Here is a 26,011-nt window from a genome sequence, read left to right as displayed (position 1 = left end):
GTTTTAACGTTTTTAACTGTGAAATCAATAGCTGCATTTTCGGTCTGCTATTTTTATTCTGTACTTCTGCTTAAATTATTCTTTGGTTTTTTTTATAATTAGTGAAGGCAACAATGGAGATCTCCTTTTCAAAAATTACATCGAAACGATGAAATTATGAACCACTTAGTATATATAATCCAATAATAATTAGAATATTGTGTTAATAAACTGTGTTATATTATTCGTCCTACTTTTTTTGACTAATAAACATTCATGATTATTACTTATAAGCGACTTAATTTTTCGAGTTTTGGCTGGCTTTTTTCGAGTTTCTACCGCTGTGCGGCATTTATTTATGACACACCATCTTGTTTCTGGTGGTGTTGTAGATGCGTAGAGCTCCGGAATGTATTTGGATGTGGAACGAGCATGGATGAATCATTTTTGTGTTCATATTTAAATTAGACTTTTAGGACGTATAATGTGTTCATTTTTTCAATAACTAATGCAGGGTTCAGCCAATTTTAAAATAGCCTAGAGTTTTTGCTGTTCGTAATGTAACAAGAACAAAACACCTTGCAACTCCAAAAAAAGAATGTGGCGCATTTGCTGCTGCTGAGTTGTTAATGGACCCTCTATAATTTTTACTAGAATTTATCGTGTATATATGTACAGTTTAAGTATTTCCGATATTTTTTAATATAATTGCGGAAGTTCCAGTTTCACAAGAAGCAGTTTAACTTGCTTATGAATTTAGATAAGGCATTGATTTTCGTAACAGCAGAAAGTATGTAACATTTTTATGTTTATCTTATTTAGGGGTCAAATATTTTTCGTGAGTGAAGTCTTCAGCTTTTTTTTCAACGCGTAGGTCATATATTTTTCGATTTCGTTGGAGCAATAAAGCACATATATAGTGCAATATTTGTCCTATCTATAGTAAAAATCAGAGAAATATAACTTCGGTGTCCTTCTCATCATCAACTTTAGGAGGTGGACACATAAAATCAAGCAGAGATAGCCACTTTAACAGGTATTGATGTATCATGTGGATCATATGGTCCTTAAAAATATCTTTCTAGAATTGTTAAAATATACTCCTTATTGTTGAGAAAGGTATCTTTGAGCACTTTAAATTTTATACTTGACATTTATATTGTTTAGATATAGGAAAAGGCACGAAATCGTTCTTTTAAAGTATTAAGTGAACCCTTTATTGGACAATTTTCATTTTTCGAATTGCGTTTAAAGAATAAAAAAAATATCATTTTGCTTATAACTTCAATTATTTGAATTTTTAAAATCACCTTTTAGGGGTGAGGAGACGCTCATGATTTTCAAAATTATACTAGCTGCAAAAAAACTACCATGAGCTTGAATTTCTGTGCTTATGAATAACCAAATTTGTACATTCTATGTTTGTGATTGCAAATAATATTGATGAAAAATGTCAACAAATGTATAACTCAAAGGAAAAACTAGTTACCCACATTCATTGAACACAAATTGTCATCATTGATATTTTTTATATTTTCAGTAGTTATTATTAGCAGCGCTGAAAATAGCTTCCCTTCGAAGCCTTAAAATCATTGAGATTCGAGGAAAATATATTTCCTGAAGTGGTTAAATATAATTCAGCTATTTTCGTAACTGTTACAGTCTGATCAAGGTAAAGAATGTTTTTAACTCTTTAAACTAAATTCTTAAAAGGAGACTTGTAAGTATACTACTAAAATAAGTTTACATTTATTTAAATCTTTTATGAATAGTTAACTGAAAAATTCACTTATTTATTTACATTATTTTTTTATATCTGTTCCTCATAGAACTAATCTGTATACGATGAAGCACCTTTGAACAATCAGAAATAGAAAAGGAATAAAATCAGAACCCATATGAAGACATGCGTATGGATCCCCCATGGGGTGACAGTGAAGAAATTTCACAGTTTTTAAGAGATTTGTAATTTTATTTATTTAAAAAATGCTCTGGTTTGAGACTTAAAGAAATGTATTTTTAATGCATGGTTTAATTTATGGTTTTTCAATTTAAAAAATAATTTTAAAAAATCTTTAAAAAGTCACTCAAGCCTTGTTCAACTGTAGAGTGAGCAAAAAACAAATAAATGAATATATATATATATATATATNATGACCACCCTGCTAATAACATGTAGGACCACCTTTAGTCCTCAAAACTGCTAGCACCCGCCATGGTATTGATTCCACATGGTGCTGATAGGAAGTCTGAGGTATCTGGTACCAAGCGCTCACCTCACATTGCCTGCAATTCTCTCACATTGCGAGGGGGTAGCGTGGCAGCACGAATTTGGTTTTCCAAGTAGAACCACAAATGCCTTATTGGATTAAGGTCAGGTGAATTTGGGGGCCAAGACATGACTTTAAATTCACTGGAATGTTCCTCGAACCAATCCATGACGATTCGACCCTTATGACATGGTTCATTATCCTGTTGGTAAACACCATCCCCCGCAGGAAAAACTGTTGCCATGAATGGGGGACCCTGGTCTGCAACTATGTTCAAGTAGCTTACAGACGTCAGGCATTGTTCTATGAGGATTATGGGTCCTAATGTGCCCCATGAAAACATTGTTCCTGGGTGAGAAACCATGAAAACCTGGGCGAGTTCATTGTTACAGATGGAGGGTGGTCATAATGTAATGGCTCTTCGGTATATATATATATATATATCAACCCGAATAATCTTTAGGTTTTCACGTACTAAAGGTCAACCTTAATAGTTCCAGGAAGTGACTTCAAATATGCTATTAAATTTTTGTTAACTATTAACTAAGTTGCGAAATTAAACATAAAATACTTTTTCTGAACAAACATATAATTTTTTTGACTTCCTGACCCCCAAAATAGAGGTAGGAAAAAATTGAATCAAAAATTGGGGGGGTTAGAAAGCTATATTTATTTGGTCCCGAAAGACGACCAATCTGTATCACTTTTCGCAAATGGCGAAAATAACCATAAACTAATTCAAGAGGACAATACTTATTTTTTTCCATGTTGAAATAAGAAAAAAGAAAGAAAAAAAAACTGAATATTTTTCATTCACATTTTGTGATAGCTCGTAACGGTTTATTTATAAATAGTTAATAGAAAAATAGCTCGAAGTTTCTCGGCAACATAGATTTTTTGGGCATATTCTGACCAAATAGAAAAGATTGTTTCCATTTTAATCTGCTTTAAATATTAAATTTGAATCCATTAATAAATTATTCACGATTTTCAAATATTTTAGAATTTGGACAACACGAACCTCTTATCTGATATTATTTTTGTTAAATATGTTGTTTTTGCGTCATTTATATGAGAATTTCATACATAAAACAAATTTACATGACTTATTATAATCATATATAAAATTGTTGGGCTAATCATTTTTACAGCTTCAATGGAGTCTTCTGGGCAAGGAAGTTTAGTGAGACAAAAAAAGGTGGCAGAAAGAAAGAGGGGCTAAAAAAGATTATAAATCTAATGCATATTCACAATGTTTTTAATAGCTTACAACATTATTTTTTCTATAAGTGAAAAAAATTGTGAATGTTAAGTGGCATTTCAAAAACATTGAAATATGTATGTTTAGTAATGGTATGTTGGATATTTTATGATTAATTGCTTGAAAAATCGCCTCATTCTACCAAATGTAAAAAGTTAAATGGGTTTATTTAGTTAAAGATGATTTTTAAGTAGCATCCTGATGCTTTTTCACATTCTGAAACTTATTTTCGCAAATGCATTATAAAGTGCCTTACAACATGCTATTCAATTACGATTAGCTACATTTATCGCCAAATATCGCTAAGATTCCTTTGTTTTATTCTTAACTTACAAACTTGTTTCATATGTATATCACTACACATATCTGAAACGATACTCTCCTTTTATACAGAGTTCACAAAGTCCTTAAGATACTGAAATGATGGCAGAAATACTACGAAAATAAAAAGGAATTTTATTACGTTTACGTTTACTGGAATATTCAATTTCATTAACCTCAAATATCTGGTTCAAAATTTTTGTTTTAAAGTTATCTTTAACAACATAAATATAATATTGATGCCACAGTTCTCTTACGTATTACCACACGAACTCTTTTAAACTAGTAAGATATAGATATTTACTTCCACAAACATAAAATTACACAATATAATTGATAATAAAAACTTCGTTGGAGAAAGAAAAATATGTAGGAAATAAAGGTTGAGGCGTTTCGAGCTCTCGAAAATAGGCACCCGTTGTCAAGACTCACCAAACTGGAATGACCATGGCCGTAAACTTGTACAAAAGTAAATAGTAGCAAGGATAATTATTTCAAACTAGTTAACACATCTGTCCTACACAAAACTGTTTGAAAATGCTTCTTTTTTTACAAGAGAGCAACACGTAGATTAATATAACATTAAAAAACTAAAGCTCATAATTTAAAACTTTTCCATCCATTATTAAATTAAATATTAGAAAAATAATAAATAATTATTAAAAATTATTTTTTGCATAAATTTTTCTTTGGGTAAACGACTTTCTTGACTTAGTTTTAGAGATATGACCAAAAATGCAAAAAGAACATTAAGGAGGCCAAAATTTTATCCGCTCTCCTGTTTGAACTATTAGGACCACAATTTCCAGACTGCGGATACTCCCATTTTAAAGAGTCAGAAATCCAAATATATAAAACCAATATATCTTTATTCAGAGCAAGTAAGTTTTTGCGTTTGATTTCGTAACTTAACTAATAGCTAGCACTAATTAATTTGCATATTTGAAGTCATCCTTAGGAACTATTAAGATTGATACTTAGTTCGGGAAAATTCGAACATTAGAACAAAAGTTATTCCAGGTCATGTCTTTATCCTATTCTTACTTTATTTATTTATTTGTGTACTGTATTCTACGTCACCTATGAGCAAAATATTTTTAAGTTTTGTCAGCTTTAAAATTTCTCTTTCATTTTTTCAGAAATCTTTCAATTTGAGATAAATGATTTCAAGAAACTTATGGGTATTTTAATTGTACTTTTTAATTTACGCTGCATAAATTCTGAAAGAAAATGGATTTCTCAAAAATGCCTTCTTTTCCAATACATTTTGAGTATATAAACATTTATTTTTAAAACTATCAAATGCATCATTTTAAAACGAAAAGGAAATAGCTTATTTCACGCTTCATCACAACATTCATTTTGATATTTCAAACATAAAATCTTTTTAAGTTTCATTGTTTCAAAGTCGAAAATTCCAGCAAACAAAACTTCAAGCTCATTCAATGACGCGCAAAACTAATTTCGCATTAAAACCGTATTTTATCATTGAGCATAGCTTAATTCACCAAATATTTTTGAGAATTTCGTCATTTTTAAGGCCTTGGATGAAACACAGCATCTAATTATATGAAAAGAGTCCTTATAACAGTAACTACGCACTTAAATGCTCCCAAGATAATTGTTAGAAAAGTTTTTTGGTGTTTTTCCCAGCTGTTTCAGATAAAAAGATCGAAACAAACTTTAGAAATGCACAACATGCATAAGATAATTACCGACTCTACCTTTTTACTCTTCAACTGATGGTAAGAGAAAAAAAAATCCCCAACAAAAATGCTCCTTTAATTGAGAAATGTAAAGAAATAAAACTCGAAATAACGCGAAACTTAAATTAAAAAAATGTTTCGAGTCACTTTATTCAAATCGTTGTTATTTACGTTGCAAATATATTAAGCTAATGGCTGATTTTAACGATTTTCTAAAGAAAGCAAGTTTTAAATAAATTCTTAAGCATTTGTTTCAATTAAGTTTACGATGAAATTTATATATATATATATATATATATATATAAATTTCATCGTAAACTTAATTGAAACAAATGCTTAAGAATTTATTTAAAACTTGCTTTCTTTAGAAAATCGTTAAAATCAGCCATTAGCTTAATATATTTGCAACGTAAATAACAACGATTTGAATAAAGTGACTCGAAACATTTTTTTAATTTAAGTTTCGCGTTATTTCGAGTTTTATTTCTTTACATTTCTCAATTAAAGNATATATATGTATTATGTATATATATGATAGCATATATATATATATATATATTTAACAAATCTTCAATATTTTTTGAAAGATTGGAATTCTTTTAAATGGAATTAATTATAAAAACAGATTATAATTACAAAATAGTAGCAGAAGTCTGATTGAAAAAGTAATAATTTTCGCATGGACATTAATGTTATTCTACCTAATGAAACACTGCTTTTAAGATTTTAAGATTAAAATATTTTCTTAAAAATCAAGATTTTATGAAAATTAAGATTTTAAAACACTGAAGTTTCAAAACACATTAACTTAAATTTTTGTAAGGAAAGAGAGATAAATATGGAACATAAAAATGGAATCAATAGTAATTCGTATTTCTAGCTTTTATATTGACACCTTTTATAATTACATGCATTTCTTTCTGAATTTCTCTTATCATTATCATATTTATAAGGACGAGAATCGGCATTTTAGTCATAAGCTGTAAGAAATGACAGCAATCATAAAATATTTTAAGGATGATTTCACGTTCACTTAATTTTACATTTCAATTAAAAAAATAAATATCCATTGTGATATGATAAAATAATTGCCTAGTATTGAAATTTTTCATTCATTTTAAAGTGCGTTGGGGAGTGTCGGGTACCCCCGCCCAGCGGGTACCTCCGCCCACTGTCAATTTCATATGTATAGAATATTTTTTCAAGTCAATCCATCGGACATTAACTGTTATATTAAAAAAATATTATTTTCAAAGTTTCAAGTATTTATGCAGCTGGTAACATGGTAAAAAATAGTTTTGAAAATATGTTGAATTCAGTAGTCATGAAATTAAGAAAAATTGGTTGAATGTTTCGATTAAACTTCATTTTAATACTAAAAAAAATAACTTTTTCTATACATACAGCATTAAAATATGTAGTCTTAAGTTTAATTTGCACAAAGAAAGAAGTTTATAGGTCAAGAATTATTCGAGTAAATACAAATTTACAAAAAAATTGGATATCGATTAGCCCCGCTCACATGAATGTCGGGTATCACCGCCTAATTTTATTTCGTCTATAAATGTACGGTTGCAAAGATTATTATCTTATTGCTTCAAATTTGAACGTTATATGCATTTTTAATAGCAAATATTGTTGTCATTAAATGATAGAATTGACGAAATGTATATAAATATGTAATAAATAAAATCATTTTGTGATAAAAATGATAAATGGGTTTTATTTATTGTCAACACATTGGTCACTTTCATTTATACCTGAAAAAACAGTCAAAAAACATAATTTTTGTAACTGGGCTGGGCTACCCGATGCATTTTGAAAAGAGCTGAAAAACATGTTTTTTTAAAATTATATTTTTTTAAGTTAAACTATTCTTTTTTCGGTTTATTTTTTTTGCATTATTTAATTAGATGATAAAACAATAGAAACATTCAAAAATATTGATTATTACTCAATATTATTCAAGTATATAAGCAATACTCCTTATGTGGGCGGGGCTACCCGACTCTCCCCTAATTATTAATTATTATGTACAATATCTGAATGTATGCTATCGAATAGCTTCTGAGATATTTAATTTCAAAAAAGTTGAATATTTAAAATGTGGTGTTTTGAGAATCATTCAATCGATTTCATTGAAATTTCACATCTTGTTCTTTATAATTGCACGCTTTAAAGTAATTTCAAAATTAGTATTCCTTGCATTTAAAATTGTTTCTCTAGATATATTAACTATTTCATAAGTAAAAAATATTTAATATAAATTTAATAATATAAATATAATATTTAATGTAAATAAAAATATTAATTCATAAGTAATAAATATTTAATATTTTATAGGGATAACTCTTGGATAAACGAATTTTATGATTATGTGCAAAAGATTTTCGATTCTCTGAAAAATTCATGATACGTAACAAAAAGTGTGAAAAAATGATAATTTACGTTAATGGGTCGGAGCATTCGATTTCTTTCTTTCCAAAGCTATTGGGATTCTATTTTCCAGATAGATACTGCAGAATCTCCCCATATTTTGAGTAGCAAAAAACCAAATCTGACAAAGGGGAAGTATATTTTTTGAGGCATTCATGTTTTGTATCTGAGAAATGCTTTCTTTTGTCTCTGGTTTCATATCTAAAAATATCATTAGTTCTAGTTAATCAACATATTTAAGGTTCGATCCTCGCACGATTAAGAGAGTTAGCATTTTAACATTAAGATTAGTACATGAAAATTCCATTTTGTCTTTTAAGATCCTCACTTTTTTTCGTGCTGTTGATCCAAAGAGTTTTTTTTCAATTTTTTTTCTACAGTTATGGTTCTTCTTCTCATTCTTTAAATCGGAGATGTTATCTGGTATCTTTAAAAAAATTCTTGTATGTTTAGAATTTCTAGTTTCTAAGTTTTTTAAGTTAAAGAATAATAATTGAACTGTTTATAAATAAACAAATTGAAATCAGATATTCATTTTACCAGTTTTTCGAGTCTATTAAGAAATTTAAACACAGATATGATTTGACACATTTGTTTCAGAATTTATCATTGGCGTTGCGTTCCTACTCCAGATTTTTTTTATCTCAATTTTATTAAAAGTTGGATTCCCTGGGGGGGGGGAAATATATACAAATGGTGATTTATTTAGCTATTTTATTTATTTACTTAAAAATTAAAAATTAAAATAATCTAAGGCTTATAAAATCGCTCTTTAATAGCATTTTAAAATTTTGAACAATTTGTGTTATCAATGAAAATATTGATTTGTACCTCTATGAAGCATAATCAATCATCTCATAAATATTGCGTAAACTTGAAGCTGTCACAACTTGAAAAACTATGAGCTGTCGTTTATTAGGAGGAAATTAAATTGATTCATCTTAAATGAGAATCGGTTGTGAAATAACAATCAAGTTGTGTAGAATTTGACAAATGTCAGTTCATCAGGAAATAATATGATTCTTCAACAGGAACTAAACTTTGAAACCCTTCCATATAAGAAAAGCCCATCTACCTTTAACCCTTTATGAGACCAAAAAGAGTTTACTTTTCATTTAATTAATCCTGTTTTTCGAGTTTTTAAATGTCGATGGGAAACGATTGATGCTTCCTATTTGCTAATGACTTAAGAAAATGAAGAAAATTTTTTAAAAAAGGAAGCATTTTATATAGATAAATGGGAGTTACAGTAAATTTTAGCATCAAGATGAGAGGAAAACTATTTTCTCAAATGAATTCATTCAGTTGATCATTTCTCATCCATTTGATTTGAAATTATAAATCTGGTTATTCATCTGGACAGAGGTTCAAAATTTTGGCCAATTCTCGAAAAATTAACCCACCTTTAAAAAACATGGTTTTCGAAATTAAACTAATTTTAGGTAATAGGCTGAATGACTTTTGTTTTATAAATCAAAGCTCAATCACACAAAATATTTTAAAGCATTATTACTAAAACAAATGACCTTGTAAGGGGTGAATTGATTTCTTTTTCTTTCAAGCAATTATACATAAAGCGTATGAATAGTTAGCTTAATTTCATTTTAATTTATTACCGGCATTGAACAACCAACCCAATTCTAAACATACGACTATCAATGCTCAACTCCGTACCCTTGTAATTTCGAACCCTACCCAGAAGACAAGGGAACTCTTGAATCAAGCGTTTGGACAAACTGGCCTCTGTAGAATATTTTTTCGATGGAACTAACCCGCATTTGCTTTGCATATAGACAAAAACCACGAAAAACTTAAAGTAAATAAGAAAAATTTTAGAAAAAAAATTGAAGCATTTGGCAAAAAATTTGCAAAATTTCGCGTTTACGCCGTTGCCTTAGTTCCAATTTAGAAAATCTATAAGATCCAAAGAAACCACTCTTACTAAGTATTTTTAAAATCTTTATTAAAGGTTGAGGAAAAAAAGACTATATTTCGAAACAGTTTCTTTATTGATTGAAATTTGTTAGATTCCAATTTATTTGCGATTTTTTGCCTTCAATTTACATACGAATTACTTTTTTCACATTTAGGTAGATTTTCTTTTCTCTTCATTAAAATCAATTTCTTTAAAATTTTAAACTTCATTTTAAATATTCTAAAAAATAATGCTTGTACGAGAAATTTTTTTCTCAAATAACAAACAAGGCAGTAGTTACACAAAGTTTTGTATTCAAAGGGTATATTTTTATTAAAATTATGTTTCTTTCTTTTCTTAATCACATCTTCTTTTCAAAAATCCTCATCTCTTACGAACTGAAGTTGTTGAAAAGAAAACACAATGTTATTTTAAATTAAAGGACAATATTTTAATTAAGAATAGAAGGTTAAGACAAATGAAACATCAAACATCATTCTTTAAATACATATATTTTTGCGGTTTATTAAAACTAATTCTTATCAATAATACTTGTTAAGTTCCACGTGTTATCATTTTTATTAAAAATGTTTTTTTTATATCAATTTAGCAATCATGCCAAACAGAATAGCAATAAGTTTGAGTATTTGCTCACAAAAAAAGAAACAAATGCTTGACTACCTTTTGTCAACTTTTAAATTGGGTTCATTAAGATCAAAATGTATGCACCGAATTCTTAAAAATGGAAGTTCAACTAAGAATAATGCGCAGCTTTTGTCTGATACTTTCTTTTGTGTTATTGAAATGCCTCATTATGTGTTGCTTTTAAATGATGTTTTGACTCTTCGTCATCAGCAATAAATAAGTTTTCAAATTCTAAAAAAAAAAAATGAAAACATATACTCTTTTTTTCTTACAAACCAATTTAATTCGAAATGAATAGAATTGTACTTCTTAGATATGACTATGAAAAGAACAAAATACAAACAAGAAAGAAAATAAGAATATTTATTTGCGATTTAAAGGTTTTTTATTTATTTGGTATTGATAAGAAATAAATTATTAACTCTTGGACAACTTTGTATTTTCTACTAATTACTTCAGTTTTGTATTGTTTACTAAATGTGTGCTAATAAAAACTGCAATTTTGAAAACCATAATTTCATGTAAACGGTTCTTAATTAAACAAAAAATGATGCATGAAGTAAAAAAATTAAGCTAGTTTACTTGCTGTTATTCTATTATTTGTATCATGTAAAGGACAGTTGCTTGAATGCTACCACTTCCAAATCGTAGCACTAAGGATTTCTAATGAAATATAAAATAGAAAATGCTCTGTCTAATAAATTAGGAAGGTTTTTTCATCTGGGCAGAAAAAAACTTTCAAGAAGAAGTCTACTTGTATTATTTATGTTAAAGTTAATCGTTTTTACAAGTATATAAGTTAATGTTTGACAATTGTAAAGATATAGTAGAACAGATTATTAAATACGTCATATAAATACTAAAAAAATTTATTCTGTAAAAATTTGTTCTACTTGTTTTCCTGTAACGAAGTATTGTTTGAGGCTTGGAAAAAGTTACTTTTAATAAAATGTTTATTAGTTGCTTAAATTGTACCTCGCGTGCAGTCGTAAATCGTAATGTTAAGATTTATGTTTTTAAGACTGTACTGCACCTAAACTGACGAGAAGTGGTTGTGAACTATTTCTGGACTAACTTTCTCCCAATTCCAAATCTCTTACATAGTGGAGTAAGGCTTTTAGTAAAACTACAACAATTCAGCAATAACTCTGTGTGAAAGGATTTCCGTGGCTTCAATATTTAATTAAACTGCCTTCTTAGCTGCAGATAACCTCAATCTTTACGAGAATCAAACTAAACGAAACAAAACTATTTCAATAAATGCAACGAAATTTCAAATTAAGATGAGATTTTGCTTCCTTATTTTAAGGAAAGTAAAAATAATGAGATTTCTAGTTAGTCAAGTAAATAGTAATGAGATTTCAAATATCATTTTGTCCAAGTACTTTCTAAGTTGAAGTAATCCAGGAAATTAAATTCTTGATTTTTTAAATTTATAACGAAGAAGATTGGTTCCCAAAAAGATGTAATCTTAACAAGCAGCAGTTATAAAAATTACTCTCTTTAATTTTGTAATGCTTAGCATCGTGCTCCATTAACATTTTAAAGGCTTTTAACGAAGTTAATATATTTGTAACAGCTCAAAATTTTCGATATTAAGTAACTTATTATGATGCTGAACAATTATCTTTACATCCACATTGTCGACTTTATCATAAATAATCAATATTTTTGACGATGTTAGCCTTTATGTACAGGCTGAAGTCCTACAAAAATTATTTTCACATAATGCAAAAATATTGTCTGTCCCTATAAACATGATTTTTATACATATTAGTTAAACGTCTCCTATAGAGTAATTTTGTTCTCTATTTTATGATTCTTCAATTCTATCACCTTTCTTTTTCGTCCATCATACTTTTTATCACTCTTTAACATTTTCAACTAATTATAAAACAAAATATTAAATGTTAAAATTTAGTATTGAGGAGCAAGTCCTAAATTAAAGATATGAATTAGAAAACAGCATTGAACATTACGAAATATTAGTCAAAGTATGAAATAGACATTATTTAATGGCACAAAAAAGTTTCGCATATTTTAGAGACTTTCTTAATAATTTCATGAATAAAGGGTGGGACGAAATAGGTAATTGGTTTCCCAAATCGCTCAACTTGAAGTCCTTATAAAAATGACTGACTTTTAATATTTTTTGCACAGATGTTATTACCAAAAAACAATTTAAATAGTTGAATAACTGTATTTCTTTATTTAAATATTTCAAAAGTAAATATCAATGATTTGTGACTGATAAAAATTAAAATATAAGAAGCCGTACGATTCAGGCAACATTCGTTAGGTTGCGTTAAAAAACAAAAACCTTTATTTTATAGTGTGGAAAAAACGCCGCATATAAAAGAGATGAAAATTGATATAAAAAAATCAGTTAATATCTTTTGGTCATGCCTGGCATTGAAAATTTATAAAATCTGAAAAAATAGAACATTTTTCTTAAACTTTTTAATACTCCTTAAAACTCAACAATTGACATGATATAGTTTTTCATGCTTAATTTACGGTTTAAAAAAGAGAAAAATATGTTCAAATATCATAATTTATTAAGAGCATAACACTTTTTCATTGTGCTTAAAAAAACAGGAGTAATATTTCTCGTAATTTACCGTCGCAGCTAATCAGCCGCCATATTAGGTAGCTCCTGGGTGAACTTATTAGTTATGCGTTTAGTCCAGCTCGACATTTGAAGCATCAAAATATATTTCCTTTAACTTTAAAATGCTTTTTTCTTTCAATCATATTTTCTTTATTTTCCTTTTTTGTAACTTACAAATAATTAAATCCTAATAATTCCTTCAACTTTTTCTAATATCTTCGAAACTTTTCCACATGGCAAACCTGTTTTACTCTTGTTAATTCAGCAAAATAATTTATAATAATTTATGAATGTGATACTTTTTTGCTCTCCTTGTCAGGAAAGCAGTTTCTGTTAACAAAGTGATTCAAGAGACAATAAAAGTTTAATGAGACAAAGAATATAACTATGCGACAGGTTTTTGCATGACACATGCCAGGTTTTGCATGACTCATGAGATTTTCTTCAAAGCAAACTACCTACCCACGCATATTTCATTACCCACTGTAAAAGATATTAAGATTGTCTATTGAAGCAAATGACGCGTTTGTTAGTTTAACGCAAGAAGCTGGGACAGGATAAATAAAAAAAATTTACGACAAAGCTTCGAGCCATAAACTGTCGAACTACGGAATAGTTTAACTAATTGTTATGTATTATAAATCCAATTCTAAAATCAAAAACTTCCACAATGATAAAGGCAAATTCATTTTGACAAACGCTAGACATATTTAAATTAAAAGTTTCTTCATTTTATGTGCTTGAGAAATAATAGTTATAAAATGATTCTTAGGAATAGAAAACTTCAATCGATTCCACTTAATAATCTTTGACACATTTGTCTCTTACTAAACAACTAACGACGGTCAATAATTAAAGGTATAAAATTGTAATTAATGTTAGAATAAGGATTTGAAAATAAAAATAGATCTTGAAAGCATGCATGCACGCTTCAACATAGCAAATTTTACATAATTTTCAAAAATTACAAATATTAGTGCATTTGTCAACTTCATGATCATAAATAAAAAATAATTCAGAATCACGAGGATATCGAACTCTAAAGCAAAAATTTCACCTGTAGAATAATGAAACACGGTACTTCATAATGACCAGAGTGTAAGAGAGTGTATCAAAGCTTAACCCCCTGCCACCCCCGTCAGGGGGCATCCGGGATATGTAAGAGAGGAGTATGTGAGGAAATGGTGGCAAAAAAGTAAAAATATTCACAAGCATTCTGTAAGTTCCATAACAATAATAGTTATGACACAGAGGACTAATGTAAATGATTTTTTACATATTAGAATTAAAAGCCGCTTGGAATGTGAGCGTACACTGACTGAATCATCTGAGAAGTGTCCATTTTAGGCTTTGGAAATGATTCTTCAATGATAGAAATATCAGTAGACGTTACACTACAGATTGTCCAGTTTCAACGCCGAATGAAGACCGATTTGGCAGTCATTACCAAAAGAAGAAGAACTCAACTGCTCCGGCAGTTTTAGGGCTACAAACGTATGGGAAATATTGGTCGCTGGTTCAGCAGATGTGTTCCGCTCACGGCAACGCATTGCTATAAGTGATTAGCAGGAAATAGCAATGTGGACATCGATACAGTTGGATGTTTTCCGACAGGTTCAAATCCAGTCTGATTCACGTCGAACTTTCATATGGAGAACGCCACGTACTCTTTACCACCAAGACAACATCATTGAGCGAATGGTGCAGGATTGCTCGTTAGGAATGGAATTCTACTGGGCTCCAGAAAAGATCTGAATGTTCATATTGGAATCATGAATGGCCATATTTACTGGAGCATCATTCTGAACCAACATGTATGCTTGTTTAGGGTGCCATGGGTGCTGAATTTGTGTTCTTGGATGACGTCAATGAATATCTTCTATCTGAGGATATCAGTAGTATGGAATAACCATCATTCTCACCTGACTTGAATCCAATATAGCATGAGTGAGAAAAGCTTAGTCAAATGAATTGTAATCCTTCAACCACTTGCTACACGTGTCCCAAAACTTAAGAGATAATTGCTTGCTGAGTGGAGTAGCTCAGCTTGATAATCTAATACGCAGTATGTCTAATCATTGTACTGATTATAATATAACGCGTGGGAGACATACAGTGTATAAACCATCATACCGACCATGTAATCTTAAGTTTTTGTATAAGAGATATTCCCTATAATTGCTCCGGGAAGCAAAAATCGTAGTTTTTATGAATGGTACCATATATACACCATCTTTTTTTGTTCTTTTGCTTAATAAATGGTCTTTCTGAATGTGTCCCCCGTTTGCTTTGTTTCTGAACACATTTGATTTGCCGGATCTGGAATTTTACTTAATTCATAGATATGAGTGTACTTCAAATTGAGAATCTTGCAATTAAAAAAAAAGCATTTTTTTAATCACGTGGAAAATGTATTATTATGATTACACGTATGCATTCTAAAAGTATGGGGGTTCGAGAAATTTAAAAGCGAGACAATCCACCTACGAAGGATAATTTATTAGATACCATATACGTAGCAATTAAAATAAATTTTGATATAGTCGATTTAACTTAAGAAATCTTCTGGTGATTTCCTACTGTATCCTCCCCCATTTATACTGGAAACATTCTAAAATAATATTGATATTTAAGATGATAATATTTATTCAATGCATTGATCATTGATATCATTTGTTAATTCCAAAAATTATTCATTAAAAAGCTTCCTGAGTACAAGAAATGTGAGAAACTCGAAACCTCAAAAGTAAAACATCTCTATTTCTAAACTCGTCCAGCTTCTACTGGAATAATTTATTCCAATTGTAAGAATTCATAGGAATTATGATTAGTTGAACAATTCTGACACTATAGGGATAAATGCTTTGTTTTACAAGCATATTTTTCCTCTTGTCATCTTTATAAAATATTTGTTTCAATAAATAATTTAAATTTCTCTTGAAAACAACATCAAGAAATCATTCATGCAACGATAATTTTAAAAAAATGGATAAAAAAAATTGGCAAAAAAAATTTAAAAATTCGGATATTTCACATTTTTCATGAGCAACACGATTGATATGTATTGAAACAACTATGGTATTTAACTTATTTCACTTTTTCTAACCATAAAACTATTTCGATTATTCGATCTTAAATAGTATTAAAATTTAAGAAAGAAGCTCAAATTTTTCAATTTTTATAAATTTTATTTGTGATGTGAGCCCCGAAAATATTAATTAATTTTTAAAAAAAATTATATCAATTTGGTTTGAATTGCATAAGGAATCTTTTCCGTTTTGAAAATTGAAACTTTGATTTTTTTTTGATCCACCCAAATCTATATTTATTTTAGTGCATAGTTTTTTTGTATTTTTGTTCCTTGAAATTTTCTCCCGAATTTTCTGTGAATTTCGGTTCCACTTGCAAGCCTAACTGTGGCACTTCTTTATAAAATTTCTCATGCTTTCAAAATACGTTTAAATAGTAATTCTTTTTTTTTTTTAGAGAACTGAGTTCTTTCTTTCCACTGAGTTTATACTTTAGCAATAGAATAATATAATTTTTTTGAATCCGCAAAACCATATATATGAAAGTTATTTTAATCTTTCAGAGTTTGTGAGACGCAGATAAGGCATTCCATGCTTATCATGATGAAAAAGGAAAGAACCTGCCACCTAATATTGAATTTGAAGTGGGAACATATAAATAAGTTTTCTTTTTTTAAATAGATACTGTATTTGAATTTTAACTATACACATTACTTTACAAAGTCATTTAGAATAACATTGAGATAAATGTATTGTCAATAAATTGCCATAATAGGAAAACGTTCACCATACTTTCTGGTTCATAGAAAGCACTAAATAGTACGGTAGTCTTTTTATCATTGCTCTTTGAAAGTGACTTCGTTCTAAAATAACCTAAGAAATATTGTTTTATTACCAAGCTGCTTGATATATCATCTGGTAAATTTTAAGAAATACACTACAAAATAGAAATTTAAAATTTTTTTTTTACACAATTACGTCGCTCTTAAACCAGAGACTCGCTCATTTTTTTTTCAGTGAGAGTAATTTTTTCCTTTCTCTTCTAAGGTTTATAATACGCCAATGTAATAGAAAAAAAAGATTTTTCTGTTATATTTTACTTGTATATATATATATATTAAAGTTGGTAGGTAATTTAAGGTACCAGAGAGGCACCTTCGAGGGCTAAGAATTAAGGAATCACTTAGAAAGAAGTATAAATAAGAATTCTGGGTGCAAATTAAAGCTTTGAAATGATTGCCCATGTTTAGCTCTTCAAATAGCATAGAAATTCATGATATCATGTAATCAAATTTATCATGTTTCACACCACAAATGAAAGTAAAGTATTCGGTAATTAAACCTTTCATTTATTAATTTTTCCATTCATATGGTAGGGGCTTATCTAAAATTCTGGTTTTCGAACTTATAGATCTAATTACCTCACATTTAGTAAAAATACAGAATTGAAAATTAAATGTAACTAAATAATTGATTTTATGCCATGTCCTTAGGTATTATGATAAAATAAGCGAATTTTTCAGCATTTACCAAAATCCGTACCTAACATACTTTACTTCAGTGTTTCAATAGAGTTTTGAATAAAAAGAAAATACTTAAAATGCATCTAAATGTATATTTCACTTTAACTTAATATGCCAGGAAAAAATATACCTTCAATGTTTACATAAGAAAAAATTAGTCAAAACAAAAATTCAATGATTTTACTTATTGTAGTAGTTTATTTTAACCAAAGAGCAATGAGAGAAACAAAAAGAAAACTGTCAATGATTCCAGTAATTAATACCCATATTTGCATAACAAAAGAAACTTCAATATATTTCAAACAAAGATTTCGCGAATGGTTTGGGCTGCTTTTAAAAGAGCATTATTTTCCTATTTGAAATATTCTAGATAGAGGATAATTAAGCTCTAATAATACTTTTGTTAAAAAGGAAGCATTTGAGCATTTTATTTGTGGTTTTACAATAATGCAGAAAAATTTCTAGAATCGGAATTAGATATTTTATATTTTGCTAGTTATTTATATCTTCGGCGGGTAATTCAAAATCATCATGCGGATAACAGTTCACTATCGATGTATTATAAAAAAGAGTTTGCTAATTTTAATTTCAAGATTTAGGAATTATTTACATTTTAGTGAATAAAATCTCCATAATATTTCGAAATGAATACATTGCACTAATTTCTGATTTATATAACGTGCCTTCTTAGTCAAAAACTCTTTGTGTTTTCAGTCTTTCTGTGAGATTTCATGCTTATTCTCTGCGAGATAGTTTTTTGTTAATCTTCTGTAAGTTTTGGAAAAAAAATATAATTTTTTTTTCAAATATGAACTCATGTTCGTAGTCTTGTTATAAAAATTCAAAATATTAGACAATGCTGAAATCAGTTCCTGTTTTTTTTTGTAAGTTTTAATGAAAGAAGTTTCAATTTTTGTAACTACAACCCGTAAACACAATGTTTGAACACCCTGGGTTTTAATTCAAGCTATAAAAGCAAAGTAATTACCAAGTTAAATATTTATTGTAAAATATGAAATAAGTCTATTTCTGAATAAAACATATACCTTCAAAAACACAACCAGATCTCGATAAACGTGATGATCGATTCATTCAGATAAATTTTTTTCCCTTTTGAAATATTTCAATCGTCTATTACCCACATTTGAAAAAATAAATTTAAAAAGTCTCGGTTGATTAATTCAATTTTATTAGTTGAAATAAATGTTTTCAGAGGAAGAGCTTGCTGCTACTTTCAATTGGCAAAATGCGATGGTCTTAAATGCTTTAATTTGTTGTCTGTTTTAGAAAGACGCTTACCGGATTCCATTTAGATCTAGATCCTTATAAGGTGGGCCTAACTGGATATATTAGCAAGATAATACTTCTTACCATACATTTAAATCGAATAGTTTAAAAGGAAAAAGTTGATGATTCGTCACAACTAAGTCGAAATCCTTACCTCAACCCCATAGAAATCTCAAGGCATATTTTGGGTCCCAAAATTCCACGAGAATAATTAACAGTTCTCATCTGCCAAAAAACAAGAGATAAGAGTAGAGCAAAATAGCTGAAACATAAACATAGCGGAATAGTGCTATGTCACTCAAATTATACTATCTGTATACCTCCAAAATGTTTCTCAGTTTAACATTGCTTCAGTTTAGCACCTTAATTTGTTTGGCAATTTAAAAGTTCAAAGTCGTGTTATTTATTAACAAGCTGTAGTAAACGGAATTATTAAATGGAAATTGTTTTGTTATGATATTTATTGAAATTTACTTTCGTGTACAGTACGCTAAAAACAAACCACTCTGAATAACTTTTGATCTAATGATCGGATCTTCACGTTCTAGGACTCATTCTTAATAGTTAGAGAGGGTATCTCAAATATGCTAATTAAACAGTGCAGACGATATTTTAAGCTACAAAATCAGACACAAAGGCGTACTTTCTCTAAATAAATATACCTTTATTTCAACTTGTAAAATGTATTTTGTATTGGTCTTATAAATTGTATTTTGTAATTATCATACAAATCTTCATATTAATGTAATGTTTTTGCTTATTTATGATACATTTGTTTTGCATACATATACTGGCTCGTGTGCTCAATACAAACAAGGGGTTGTAAGTATGTCAAATAGAAGAAATGTCAAAAATATTAGAAAGACCGCACAGAGGTATATCCCGGCTTATGACGAGATTTGAACCTATTACCTGCACGAAACCAAAAGTTTAGCTGAAGAACAATAACACTAAGCCAAGCCAATGGTGTTTTATGATTTGACTCACAATAAATCATAGGACCCTCCCTGTCCAAACAGTATCATCTAAATACTCTGAGGAGATTAAATCTTCCTACCATAAAGCTGGATATATCCCTGTGCTGTCTTAAATTGAGTTATCTGTTCCTCAAAATATAGGATTTATAAGCGGTTCTTACACACAAATCTACATATTTAGGAGAATAAATAAATAAATCTCACTGCCCTCATAAAAGGTGCATAGAACCGACACCTTTGATTGATCTATCAGAGTTTAGTATTTACTATTTTTACACTTCAATTTAACACTTGAAGCATCCCCCTGTTATAATTAAGGAATATATTAGGTGAAAAAGTAATTAAATCATCCTCCAACTCCTATAAACTTAATAAATAAACAATAATTCCGATACAAATTTTTAAACAGATTATAAGTTGTAGCTATTCTAAAGAGCTCTAATAAAGCCACTTTGCTTCCAGAATCGACAGAGAGTAATCCAATTTAGGCACGAAGAAAATCAATGAATATTTTGTTCCCATTGGGTTTTTTATGCCCTGTTAAAGTACAGAATCAATGTTGCTTTAATTTATCGGGACACACTGTATTTCGTAAAAGGCGTTATATTCTTAAAATTACCAAATGAATGACATTTAATTTTTTTCTCATTCTTAAGAGCACGTCATTTCTTCAGTTAAATTTACTTTATTTATATAAACGTGTGGGTAATTCGATCTATGATTTTAAAAACCTGAATTTCCGAAAATCCATTACTAAATCGAGCAGAAAAATTATTTAAATAACATGAATTTTGCAAAAATGATTTAATTTTGGTAATGAGAATTCTCGTGATAAACACCAACAATTAAGCTATTTGCTTTTCTTTAGGGCATTTATTAAAAATTCTCCTTTTCAAAACTAGAGATCTAATTACCCAGAAAAAAACAACTCTAAAAAGCAAATTTCGAGGAAAATCTCTTGAGCATAGTTTAGAGAAGAATAATCATGACTATTTTGATTATAACGGATTTACCTGATATTTTAAATTTTAAGCTATTTCAGTGAAATTGTTTTAAAGAAATCCTTGAAAATAACTTCACGATTCACACGATTATTTAGCTGCAATATGTGTTCGTTAAACATTTTAATTTAATATTTTCTAAATTTTTACAAAAGTTTTAATGTTTTAAAATATTTATTTTAATTTTTTACCGTAATATATATGTTAATTATGTAATTTTCCTTCTAAAATTATTTTAAATGCATATTTGTTACATATTAATATTGAAACAACAGTAATCAGATATATCTGAACTATAGTCAATAAGGATTATAAATTCAAGTATTTTACTTTACTGTCTGTAAATAGTTTTGACTCCAAGTTCTCCTTTCATATTAATTTCTAAGAACTTGATTTATAGAGAAAAATTTGTTTTCGGTCGGAATTTTTTGGCTGAATTTCTCATGCCGGAATGCTGAAATTTTTTAAGTTGTTACGCTTAGTACAAGTAGGGAAAATTTATACTTTTAGAGATGTCCATAGAGACAAAATGAAAAGTTCTACAAAATAATGCTGTCTGATAACTGATTTCTATTATATTTAATACGGGTATAATTGCTAGGTTTGGTATTTGTATATTTGGTGTGAGCATAAATGGTGTCGCACTTTTCTTCAATATTTTTTACCTTCTTCTCGCCAAGCATTTATGATTTTACCACGATTTTACCGTTTCCCCCTTTGTCACACTATATTACATAAGCTTATCCTCATAGTTCAAAAACAAGATATTGAATCGTAATAAGAAAATAAAATACCTGAAATTTTATTTTAAAACTTTAACTGTGATATCGGTGAGCGTAAAAATAGTGATGAATATATGTGTACTTATATTGATAGAAATTGGGAAGAAATTTAGAAATAAATATTATAAAAGTATAAGATCAGCTAATTTAAATGTTTTAATTTTATTCAAAATGTATGATGTGCAGTTTTTATTTACCCTCTCCTCCCCCCTCTTTGCTCTCCTCTCCTTTAAACATGATATTTGTGCTCCTTTACTCGCAAAAATTGAAAATAATTTTGTTTGCAAATATAATTTTAGAACTTTAGGCTGACTGTACAAATCTTAAAAATCCTGCACCTCATAAAGCTTCAACGAATCCATGAAAATAAAGCATACAAAAATAGTTTTTATTTCATTTATAATTAGCACATTAAAATATAGATAAAATTAGCTAATCCTCAATTAAAACGAACAATTTTTTTTTGTAATTTAGACGCAATGAAACTCTAAAAATAGATCAGAAAACGGAAAATTTTTGTAGCATTTGTAATCAGCACTTTATTCAATATCAACTCAAAACTCTCAGCTACGTTATTATAAGTTTACTCGCGTCAGAAATAATTTATTTATGCAGAATGTATCCAGAAATTTTATAACAGACTTCTTGTTCAAAATTTGACTTACTTATTTGTCTTCTGCAAACTAAAAATTTGGGGTCTGAATTCTGCAAGTAAAAGTGATAGAATTTAATAGTGGAGTTTGAAGCAACGGAAAAACCTTCTTTATTTTGAGTTCGATTGCCAGTTACAAATTTGCTTGAAAATTTACTACACTGATATTTTTTTAAGGTTTTTTTCCAGTCTATTTAGTCAGAGCAGATGAATAAAAATTATTTCCCTTAATATTGAAGTGATACGCAGTACGTCTTAATGTAAGACTACTTTTAATTCGAAGGGGTTTATTTGTGTTAAGAAGTATATTTGTTGAATGGGGAATGTTTGTTAAGGAGTAGAAAAAGATTTAATATCACTTTCTAGTTAATTTTTTATTGTTGTTCATTTGCTAAAACGAGAATTAAATATTTATATAATTAAGGTATTTCAAATAAAAGAAATGGGGCACACGGTTTGTAAAAGACCAACTTCAATGTGTTTATTATTATATGATTTTGTGCCTATATAACGTCGTTAAATAATAGTTTGGTCGGATTTTTTCGCTATATTTTTTATAAAACTTGCAGCATAGATATAACAAGACATGTTTAGCATTGTAAAATAATAATTTGCTATTTTCTCAAGATGAGATCTCCCTATGTAATAGACATTTAGATTTTTTAATAGTTCAGTTTTTGTTTTGTTCTCTTTGTGCCACTGCCCGGTATATATTTGCAAGTATACCCTACACTGATTTTAATGTTAAGTGCCTTTGTGCGGTATGCATTTACCTGGTATATCCTAAAATGAGTTTTTAAGGTACCACTGCTCGATATACTTTTGTTCGGTATACTCTACACTAAATCTGAACAAGGCAAAGTGCCATCGTCCGCATACCCTACACTGTTGCTTAAAATTTATAGTAATACAAATGTACTTCGAATTTAATTGGGTACATGTATTTAATTGAGTTTTCGGTATCCAGTTCCGACGCATAACAAATCAATTGCCTAACATTCGATCTGTAATTGTGAATGAAGAACTTGTTTTATTTAAAACATGACCGCAATACTAGTGATCCAGTACTTGATCCATTATAAAAATGTGCTTAAAGAGGTTGGTGACTATTTTAATTCAAATCATTTTTATTATATGAATCCTGAAAGAATCTTTGTGCTGAATTAAGTAACACAAAACAGCAAAAGTAAAAATCTCAAATAAAATTTAAATTAAGGACGTATAAACAATGTAACACAAGGCCACAAAATGAAGACTGATTACGAATCTTATGATATTTTGTTCAAGCTATTTTTTATTATTTATTCCTTTTTGAAATGGTTTAAAAGTATTTTCCTGTCATTTACAACTAAAATACAATAAATATTCAAGATTAACTCCTGCATTATTTTTTTTTAAAATGTCACTCATAATTGTGTTTAGGTGTTTGTGTTTATCGGTGAATAATCATTTATTATTTTTAAGCAAATTTTTTTCTAAATTTAGTGTTTTAAAAGCTGATTCATATTATAACCTTTAGGAAATATTACAATAAAATGAATAGTCATTTAACCAGAAGACGTTAAAAGCTTCCTTTTATTATTTAGCATGCGATCTAGATTTATCCCAATTATTCAAAAAACTATGCTTCTTATATGATATACGTTGAATTCAAAGTTCACAACCATATTTTTAAAATATTTCATAGAATCCGGAGTAGTTGACATATCTGCATAAAGTACAGGTGTGCAAAATGAAAGAAAAAAAAATTATTTCCCTTCTTTTCCTTAAATATCGCATAACATTTATAATTTTCATTTTATTCGTGAAGGTTTAAAGATAAATTTCTGACATTTAGTGCCCAAATGAATAAAGAGGTAAATTACATTATGAAAGATATACCCTTAAACGCGTATTCTTCACCATAATCATGAATACGTTTTCTATTTACTAAATAAGTTTTCTTTGTCATTTAATGTTTTTAAGACTGATTGATACCGATAGAAATAATGCGATAACCACACAAATTAATGTTTTTAAGACTAATTAATGTCATTTAATGTTTCTAAGATTGCTTGACATGGATAGAAAAAGTGCGATAACAACACGAACTAATGTTTTTAAGACTAATTAACGTCATTTAATGCCTTAAGACTGCTTTATATGGATAGAAATAGGGCGATAACCACACGAATTAATGTTTTCAAGACTAATTAATGTCATTTAATGTTTTTAAGATTGCTTGATATGAATAGAAATAGTGCGATAACCACACGATTTAATGTTTTTAAGACTGCTTGATATAGATAGAAATAGGCGATAACCACACGAATTAATGTTTTTAAGACAAATTATTGTCATTAAATGTTTTTAAGACTGCTTGATATGGATAAAAATAGTGCGACAACCACACGTTTTTAGGACTAATTAATGCTATTTAATGCTTTTAAGACTGCTTGATATGGATAGAAATAGTGCGATAATCACGCGATTTAATGTTTTTCAGACTAATTATTGTCATTTAATGTTTTTAAGACTATTTGGTATGGATAGAAATAGTGCGATAACCGCACGTTTTTTAAGACTAATTAATGTAATTTAATTTTTCGCTTCATATGGATAGAAATAGTGCGATAACCACGCGGAGACTAAACAAAAAGAAAAATCCCTTACCCACAACAGCATGGGATTTGACCAAGCAGAAGACAACGTGGTTGAAAACTGCATTTCGTTGTGAATCATGCGATCCTTCGCCGAACTCAATTTATTTCGATTATCCAGATCAGCGGTAAATTAAGTTTTCCGAAAGTATTTTATTAGGTAATAAAAAAATGAATGTTGTTATTTTTGGAGGCTCGTTTCTGGTGTTGAAAGACATACACTAGCTAAAGAACCGCACAGTGAAAACACTACTGTGCGAATGAAGAGGAGATGAAAACGTAGGAGAAGCAGCGGCTTCTTTGAGAGTTCTTACACCTGGTGGAGAGATTTCGTTGCTCTAGTAGAAATGTTTCTTTAAAACAAAAATATACCTTGATTTGTTTTATCTTAAATTATTTTAAAGCTGAAACTATTTTCATTTCGCTAAGTAAATGTTAATAAATTTATCATCAAATTATTATTAATACATTTAATAACATAGCGTGTGCATCAGTTAAACAAAAGGAAATGGAGGTGACTCTAATTTAAATTCGATAAGAAAATTTACTGAGACTTGTGAAAATATAATATTGTTAGTTAGCTAATGTGAATTATAAATTAAATTTTTTTAAGTGCGATTATAAAGGGCATTTCAATTAAAATAACTTTCATTTAATAACATTGAAGAAATAATTTCAAAGAAATGGATGTATACAAAATATCGAAATTGGGCAAAACAATTATAAGTAAAGAGCATGATATTAATATTTCACATCAACTAAGCATTTTACTACTAGAAGATCCTTTCTTTCTTAGTAAATATTTATTCTTCACTAAATTTTTATTAACTGGAAAACTATTATAAATGATTCATTAAATTCATTTACCTATCTTTCTAATTAATTTTTCCACTTAAATAGGCTTTGTTTTGGAATTTGGAAATCAAATCATAACTTATTCCTTTTTTAACATCGATTTTTCAGGGTACTTTTTCAAT

At 28.6% G+C, this 26,011-nt stretch overlaps 1 protein-coding gene across 4 annotated transcripts in view; it reads right to left on the bottom strand.

Moving 5' to 3' along the window:
- Positions 1–25,306, bottom strand: part of LOC107454859 (cytotoxic granule associated RNA binding protein TIA1-like) — a 975,013-nt gene extending 949,707 nt beyond the window's left edge. For 2 of the 4 annotated variants that reach the window (XM_016072550.3, XM_071188070.1), the window contains exon 1: positions 25,048–25,304. In XM_016072550.3, coding sequence (XP_015928036.1) covers positions 25,048–25,116 — 69 coding nt within the window. In that variant the 5' untranslated portion in view covers positions 25,117–25,304. Of the gene's footprint in view, positions 1–25,047 lie in introns of all 4 variants that reach the window. The other 2 variants (XM_016073996.3, XM_071188069.1) reach the window with 2 other exon arrangements.
- Positions 25,307–26,011: the final 705 nt, after the last annotated feature.

This window comes from Parasteatoda tepidariorum, chromosome X2, assembly GCF_043381705.1.
Source record: "Parasteatoda tepidariorum isolate YZ-2023 chromosome X2, CAS_Ptep_4.0, whole genome shotgun sequence".
Classification (NCBI taxonomy): Eukaryota; Metazoa; Arthropoda; class Arachnida; order Araneae; family Theridiidae; genus Parasteatoda; species Parasteatoda tepidariorum.
This window is presented reverse-complemented; position numbering and strand designations above follow the sequence as displayed.